General features: G+C 33.1%; 1 protein-coding gene across 1 annotated transcript; it reads right to left on the bottom strand.

Moving 5' to 3' along the window:
* Positions 1 to 943: 943 nt before the first annotated feature.
* On the bottom strand, positions 944 to 7,206 carry LOC134696985 (uncharacterized). Its single transcript, XM_063558955.1, has 3 exons — positions 7,114 to 7,206; positions 6,306 to 6,812; positions 944 to 1,343 (listed from the first exon to the last, which is right to left on the bottom strand). The coding sequence occupies exons 1-3, from the start codon at positions 7,154 to 7,156 to the stop codon at positions 1,096 to 1,098; spliced, it is 798 nt and encodes a 265-aa protein (XP_063415025.1). The 5' UTR covers positions 7,157 to 7,206; the 3' UTR covers positions 944 to 1,095.
* Between the last annotated feature and the right edge of the window lie 1,526 nt (positions 7,207 to 8,732).

Here is an 8,732-nt window from a genome sequence, read left to right as displayed (position 1 = left end):
AAGCTCATCAAATGCTTAAAACAATATGTATTATATACATGATATATATATCAATTCATATTTTTTTTTAATTTCAAAAAAATCTGTCAGGTTAAAAAGGTATCTGATTTCTGCAATATTTTCCTTAGTTGTAAATGTGATCATATAATGGAGATATCTAATACTAAGCTTGTGCTATACCCAGGGACTTTTGTATCTGACATTTCTTATGGATATTTGTCATTGCTCAAGGCTTTGATATGCCTTTTGGTTTTATAAAAAAATTGTCATATGCAATTTACATCACATCTAATTAATGTTAATGCATTCAAATAACATCTTCGTAATTTTTTATGATTCGGTTCATACACACTTTCTATTCATTTTTCTCATACGGTCCGCCTTTTTACTTCTTCCTGTACTAGCCATCTTTCCACGAACGCGTTTGGAATACTTGTCGTCTGCCATGTTTGTTGTTTACCGCCGGAGTTTGAATGACGCGGTTCCGGTTCTATATTTACCATGACAATCACGAGACAAATCAAAACATCACGTGACGTAATGTCCTGCTCTACCTTAAATAACATCACAGGACGAAACATCTTCTGTGTGCTGAAATTTTGTAATAGTATCAGAATAGTATTCCATCTTCGTGATAAGAGAGATTAATGCTAGCATATTATGTTACTATATTCAGATCAATTTTTTTCTAAACTACTTTTTAATGATTTTCAATATTTGTTTTAGCTTAAAGTGCATGATCATATTTTATGCGGGATATTGATGTATTTTTGCTGCGCGGTTATTTTGCTATGGCAATACCGTTGGATTTATTAAATGATTTTTCGTGTCATGGTTGTTTGTTACAATTATAGTTTAAAATATGCTGTATGATATCAATATTGCATATGATAATACGACATGTATGCTACATTAACTACCTTTATTAGATCCCAGAAAATTTATAATTGGCAAATGTGTGATGAAAAATTAGTTTTTACCTGATAAATCCATTATTAAAGACATAGAATGTATTACAATTTTATATCATAAAAGTTATATTATAATTTCAATTATGGTAAATTATGAATAACATAATAGGTCATTAGTTTCGTACTATATACAAGCAAAACATTTCCCCTGAAAACATTTTGTACCAAATGTCCAACCCGAGTCCGTGGTTGTAAGCATGTTCTCGCCAGTCGATATCAATTCACAGACCCTTGTTTGAACATTAAAATTGAATCCCATGCAGTTATGAATTCTATTACATAAGGAAGGACAAGTATATTCCGTTGCTAAAGTGGTCTTGACAAGTTTCATTGTACCCCGGGTTTCTGTATGTAAACAAAAGTACCCAAGAGCTGAAAAGAGAAAAACATAATTTAAAAGAAACTGTTGAAACATTTATTGATAATCTTTATTGGAAACTTTTAAATTATATGGTAAATGGCACTATATTGATGTCGCAAATTCACCTTTAAACCAACATGTTTTTTTTTCTATTTTGGTTCAATGTAAAATAAAGTTCGCTTTCCCCCTTAAAGCTCCATACCACATGAAAAATATAAATATCGTTCCTGAATGGATAGTTTACAATGCATTCATCCATAATCACATGGATCCAACAATGCTATATCGAAGAACAAGTGATAAGTTTGCTAGAGTTTCTCATGATCAACATATCTGGGTTTGTTAGGTGACATTAACTTCCAGCTTGTCGACATTATTATGAGAACCAATCGTGCACCACCCATGGGCGATTTCTTTTATAAGTCGTTGTGGCTTCTTTAAAAAAAAATGCTGTTACTTTCTTAAGACTACACATATTTATCTTCTAAATGAATGTACAAAAGAGTGACTCAAATTATCGCTATCATATTCCATTGTATCGTAAATCTTAATTAGTGTAAATATCCTTACCAAATAAAAGTAGAAAATGTTTGAGTAGGTGTACAATTTGATCTATACATTCTATACGAAGTCTGAGTCACACCTTTGTAGATAAAGGCTCGAGGAACAACATATGATAATTCAAAGTGGAAATTTCTTGTAAAACTTGGTAAACACATTTCACATTATAAGTGAATTTTTTAATTGTTTTATAAGACTTGAATTGCAATAATTGTAAAGAGTAATTTGATATCCATACTTATCCCGTTTTATGATTTTTCAATCATTATGAAGAAAGTTACAGCATTTACAACTGAGGAATTGGAAGTATAAAATCTTTGCATTGTGCTTCCTTAAGAAATTACTGTACTACTATGTTTCTCCTTAAAATATGGTGCACACTGAATAAACAAAATAGCTGGTTATTTTAAGGTGTAAACCATTTTTTGTTACTTCGAATATTTAGAAAAAAATAATACAGTCTTTATAATTTTATTATAAATTATTCTTAACATGAAAACCGTCGATTACGGTCACCTGACACAATTCTTTGTATGAGCTGATAGACAAAAATCTGTCGGCCAATTTGAAGACATTATTAACTAAATCACCAGAGATTAATGAAACAACAGATTTAGCTACTTATTGACATGCCTCAAGTTACAGTAACATCGAATGTGGCTACATTTTAGTATCAACATTAATGACAACATTTTATAGAAATTGATCAAATACCCGCCCGTTTAGGTGCTCTTCATATCTCGAGCAATAGATATGATTAGCAATTAAATGGGTGGATATGGGATCAGTTTCTATGAAATCATACTTATGTTTTCTACATTATGTTTATCTTTTGCTTGAATTGAAATGAAGCGAGAGGTGTACGGCATAAAGTATCACCTTTATCAATCCACTTTCAATATCATAAAATTGAGAATGGAAATGGGGAATGTGTCAAAGAGACAACAACCCGACCAAATAAAAAACAACAGCAGAAGGTCACCAACAGGTCTTCAATGTAGCGAGTAATTCCCGCACCCGGAGGCGTCCTTCAGCTGGCCCCTAAACACATATATACTAGTTCAGTGATAATGAACGCCATACTAATTTCCAAATTGTACACAAGAAACTAATATAAAAATAATACAAGACTAACAAAGGCCAGGGGCTCCTGACTTGGGACAGGCGCAAAAATGCGGCGGGGTTAAACATGTTTGTGAGATCTCAACCCTCCCCCTATACCTCTAACCAATGTAGAAAAATAAACGCATAACAATACGCACATTAAAATTCAGTTCAAGAGAAGTCCGAGTCTGATGTCAGAAGATGTAACCAAAGAAAATAAACAAAATGACAATAATACATAAATAACAACAGACTACTAGCAGTTAACTGACATGCCAGCTCCAGACTTCAATTAAACTGACTGAAAGATTATGATTTCATCATATGAACCTCAGGCACAATCCTTCCCGTTAGGGGTTTAGTATCATACCATCATAACATATATGAGAAGAACATAACCCGTGTCATGCCAACAACTGTTTTTAGAATAAATGTCTTTAGTTCCGACGCAAAGACCTTATCAGTGACTCAATATTAACGCCAAAATATGCAATCTTTAATGACTTGACAACAGTATCGTAATTATATCCCTTCTGTATCAGTCTATTTAAAGGTTTTGTAAGTTTCTGAGGTGAATACTGACACCTTTGTGCTTTATAAAGTATATCATAACATTCTTGTTGAAGTCTTTGTTAAATTAGGTCTTAATTACACTAATTTTATGTTTGCGTGCTTATTATTCATAGAGTTTTTAAAATGTTTTAGTCATTTTATTGTACGTTGTTGGTGTATGTTTACATAATTTTAGCTGCTTGATAGCAATTATTTCAGATCAACATATTATATAAAAAAGAAAACATAGTGTGATTGCCAATGCAACACCGCTTCACTAGAGACCATACGACAAAGAAATAAACAAGAATAGGTCACCATGCTGCCTTCAACAATGAGCAAAAACCATATAGGCAGCTATATAAAGTCCCAAAATGACAAATGTAAAACAACTCAAACGAGAAAACTAACGGCCTGATGATGTACATAAAAAGAACGAAAAACAAATATGTAACAAACTTTAGCCATTGAATAATAGATTCTGACTTGGAACAGGCACATACTTATAGAATATAGGGGTTAAACATATCATGTCTATTTGTATTGCGTATCCCATTTCGTCAATATATCGGAACTGTACACAACTATCGAACAGGATAAACAGGCTGCTAGCTTCAAACCCAGGCTTAACTCTCAACTATCTTCGAACAATGTATTAACCTAGTCATGAATATGACAGATGTATAAACCTAGTCAGGAATAGGACAGATGTATACATCTCATAAGGAATATGACAGATGTATGAACCTTTTCAGGAATAGGACAGATGTTTGAACAAAGTCAGGAATATGACATTGGCATGAACCTAGTAGGAAATATGACAGATGTATGAACCTAGTCAAGAATAGAACATATGTAATAACCTAGTCAGGAATATGACAGATGTATGAACCTAGTCAGGAATATGACAGATGTATGAACCTAGACAGGAATATGACAGATGTATGAACCTAGTCAGGAATATGACAGATGTATGAACCAAGTCATGCATATGACAGATGTATGAACCTAGTCAGGAATATGACAGATGTATGAACCTAGTCAGGAATAGGACAGATGTATGAACTTAGTCAGGAAGATGACAGATGTATGAACCTAGTCAGGAATATGACAGATGTATGAACCTAGTCAGAAATGGGACAGATGTATGAACCTAGTCATGACTAGGACAGATGTATGAATCTAGTCAGGAATATGACAGATGTATGAACCTAGTCAGGAATAGGACAGATGTATGAACTTAGTCAGGAAGATGACAGATGTATGAACCTAGTCAGGAATATGACAGATGTATGAACCTAGTCAGAAATGGGACAGATGTATGAACCTAGTCATGACTATGACAGATGTATGAATCTAGTCAGGAATATGACAGATGTATGAACCTAGTCAGGAATATGACAGATGTTTGAACCTAGTCAGGAATATGACATATGTATGAACCTAGTCAGGAATATGACAGATGTATGAACCTAGTCAGAAATATGACAGATGTTTGAACCTAGTCAGGAATATGACAGATGTTTGAACCTAGTCAGGAATATTACAGATGTATGAACCTAGTCAGAAATATGACAGATGTATGAACCTAGTCAGAAATATGACAGATGTATTTCACTCGTTCCCTTAGTTGGTACCATCAGGTTTTGTCAACTATTGAATTTGTTGTTTGCTTCCTTACATGTTGTATATGAAAGTGTTCAAAATGTAACATTCTCTAAACTTGATACGCCTCGAATCAATACGATTTTCCCCAACCAGTGGTCCATTCCAGTTAATATCTGCTAAAGGGGTATGGATGGTCCTTTCTGAGGGGTGTAAGATATATACATCTTAGGGCCAATAGGGGTTAACATTTGGGCTTTTTCATCTGACACGTACACACATATACGCAAAAATCTTCTGAGGATCTGGCAGCAGTTAATAATATAAAATGATAACATCTTAGGGGTTACAAAAATGCCTATGTCAGATCTTTGGGGTGCTATGGTAAGTAGACAGTTTCGTATCATGCATTATTTGGTATTGTATTTAAAATTCTGATGAGTACAATCCTTGCAGTAAAAAATTCTGATAGGTCACTTTTTCCCGTGAAAGCCAATCCTCCCAATATGAACAGAAACTACATCAGATAGGTCTTAATTTTAATATCTGATTGGTAGTTTTTCATGATGGTTTTTTTCTGATACGTAAAACCAAAATTCTCCCCATCCATCCCCACCTGTGAGAAATTAACTGGAATGGCCCAATACCATTGCTCTTGAATAAAATAAAGGATAAATATTAATACACCTGTTCAATAATGATATCATAATATTATAAGTTATATGATTCGATACTGACCTCATACGGATCCATAGAGGGTTAGTAAAATCCAAAGGGGGTGAGGCTAGAGGCCGAGCCCCCTTTGAATTTTATTCACCCTCTATGGATCAGTAGGGGGTCAGTAGTTAACCGTATAACGAATTTATCGGACGCTGGACCTTTTCTGCGGCGCTTTTTTGACAAATAAACATTGAAACACAACTACATTAATAGATGACATCGCCATTTATCCGTCATGAACCCCATATGAAACTTACTAACCCCATACGGTCTCATAGGGGGTCACCACGTGACGGCGTTTAACCAATCACAACATGATAATTCATCTGTGGTCCGATAATATAAAATAAAAAATAAATGACGGATATCTAAACTTTACTATAAAATTTCTACCAAAATAACTTATTGTGACATTATATATGTATGTTTACCTTTCATATAAATAATCCATTGTCCTGATTGCCCAATACCTGTCCTCACACCTACACCATGAATAATGAAGGGATTGGGATCTCGCCAATCAATCACTACTTCGTTGTCTACAGACAAGCCTTTGCCTATTTTGATATTTCCATTGTCCCATGAAATCCAATATGGTTGAAATGATCCGCATTGTGTTCTTCCGTCTCCGAGTACGTTATTTCTAACATCTTCAAATGTAGCGTCCTGTCGGCGCAAAAATATCTTTGTTCCTCCACCTCCTCCTATACATATTTCATACAATGCTGCCTGTTTATCCATTATTGAAGAGGCGGATAAGTATACAAATGCATCACTGCAAACTTTTAGGTCGAGGCGTATTGAATAGGTTTGCGAGGCATTATATCCATACTGATTCAAACGGTGACTGAGTTCAGGAGCATCGGGAGTCCAGTATACACCATTCCCTGTATTCGGAGTATCAACCCATATTTCACTCACTGTAGATACAGAGATGTCTAAATAACAAATAAAAGGATCAATTGATCATAAAGGTCTGAATCTATCGCTGTAACCATATATGTTATTTTTTTTAACGATTTTTTTAAATATATATAGTAAAATTGTCACATAAGATTATTTTTTGTAACTAAATTAAAAATAACATAATAGGATTGAAGCTAAATCAACAATATAATGATTCGATCCAAACGATAATATACACAGATTCGAGTATATGATCTTTATAAACCGTAAGTATTCAATGTGTCCATCATAAGTGTTGTCTTTTAACATTTTAATAAAACAATTGCAACTTACCTTCAAAGTACTGAAAAATTATCAATATGATATATTCTTTCATTATTGCGATGGTTTAAATCTGGTTTGTTGAATGTATACAATTACTATATGACCGTTTTCAAATATACTTGTGCAAATGAAAACTTTTAATTACCTTTTCATAAAAATTTCAAACTTAATGTTTTTGTAGTATTATGGTTTAGTACATTATACATGAGTTCAGCGAGACAAATCAATTTCATTTTTCCAGTTAATTAAAAAGTAAGTTTAAATCAATATCTGCTTCACAAAAACCTGTTATAAATGATACTAATCATAAACAAGATTTGTCACAGTGGTGCATATGTTACATTTTATTAATAGAAAATATTGTGTTGTATCAAACAAAGCGTTATCAATAATTAAGATACTCATTATCAAATGCAATCACAACAACTAAGTATATCTAAGCAATAATCGTCAACCGATTTTCTCATTTCAATATGAGTGTTTTTGTTACAAACCAAGTTAACGAATAAATGCACTAAAAGTATAACTCCACCATTGATTTCCCCTATAAGTCTTTGTTAAATTTGCATTTTTCTCAAAATTGTGCAGACTTCATTTCTCTTTAAAAAGGAGAAAAACATTGCATGAGTAAAGTTTTATCCTGTCAAGTCCTGTAGCAAAAATGTAACATAACATTTCATTGCATATAACAAAATAACCATCACTTGCAGTTAATCAATCAAATATCTCCTCTCATTTAACTGTGTACAAGTTTTAATAACCATGTCACCTCAAGTTTAAAAAATATTCTATAAAAAACCCTAATTCAAAAATAATGGTGCTTTGAAAACCCAAGACATATGAATGTGAAACAGAAATGTTTTACTACAATAAAAGGTATGTTTTATTGGCTACAACTGTCAAATTCACGGAAATATGTTTGTATACAACCGGATTTGACGTACCATGATTTGATGGTATTATACCGAAACAAAAGAGAACACGAATTCACCAACACATTCTTCACACCTGGACCTAGACTGACGTGATAGAAAGAAAGTTTGGGTTCACATGAGGATTGCTGATTGACATCGACATGGTTATTGTATCTTAATATATATGCTTGCATAACCCAAAAAGCATGCAATTTTGGAGAAAAATATATGTCTTACCAGTGTCGGTCGAATCAAAACAAAAAAAATAAAGAACGTACTAAATGAAAGGAATCGAGGGTCACAAATTTGCGAAAAAGTTTGACTTATACTGCTTCGGTAATCGTATTCTTTGTGATCATCTTATCAAATCTATTATAAGATGACAATATTCCATTCGGCTCATCGGTTGATATGATTGAAGAATTAATAATAGATCGGGATCATATGAATAATGAAACAAGAAAGAAAGATGATATACGCTATTGTGTCTCTTCAGAAGAATGCGACAATCTTCGAAGAAATATATTCATTAAAGGGTCATTAAAAATATGAATTTATAAATCGTTTTGTTTGGGTCTTTTTGTACATTTTCACAAATTATTTTGTGTATCCTTCCTTAAAGAGAAGATAATGAAGTTTGCATGTATGTTAAATGAAACAAAGATGGTAGAATATATGTGAATTCCACTTTCTTCTCCAGATCACATGGTATCA

This window comes from Mytilus trossulus, chromosome 14 (assembly GCF_036588685.1).
Source record: "Mytilus trossulus isolate FHL-02 chromosome 14, PNRI_Mtr1.1.1.hap1, whole genome shotgun sequence".
Lineage (NCBI taxonomy): Eukaryota > Metazoa > Mollusca > Bivalvia > Mytilida > Mytilidae > Mytilus > Mytilus trossulus.
Note: the sequence above shows the minus strand (reverse complement) of the source record. Positions and strands in the feature narration are given on the sequence as shown.

Excerpts from the sequence above, each read along its gene's own strand:
- LOC134696985 (XM_063558955.1), bottom strand. The coding sequence starts at position 7,156 with ATGAAAGAATATATCATATTGATAATTTTTCAGTACTTTGAAG. Across the intron at positions 6,813-7,113 it reads AATTTTTCAGTACTTTGAAG|ACATCTCTGTATCTACAGTG; the intron begins GTAAGTTGCAAT and ends TTTGTTATTTAG. Across the intron at positions 1,344-6,305 it reads ATGGATTATTTATATGAAAG|CTCTTGGGTACTTTTGTTTA; the intron begins GTAAACATACAT and ends TTCTCTTTTCAG.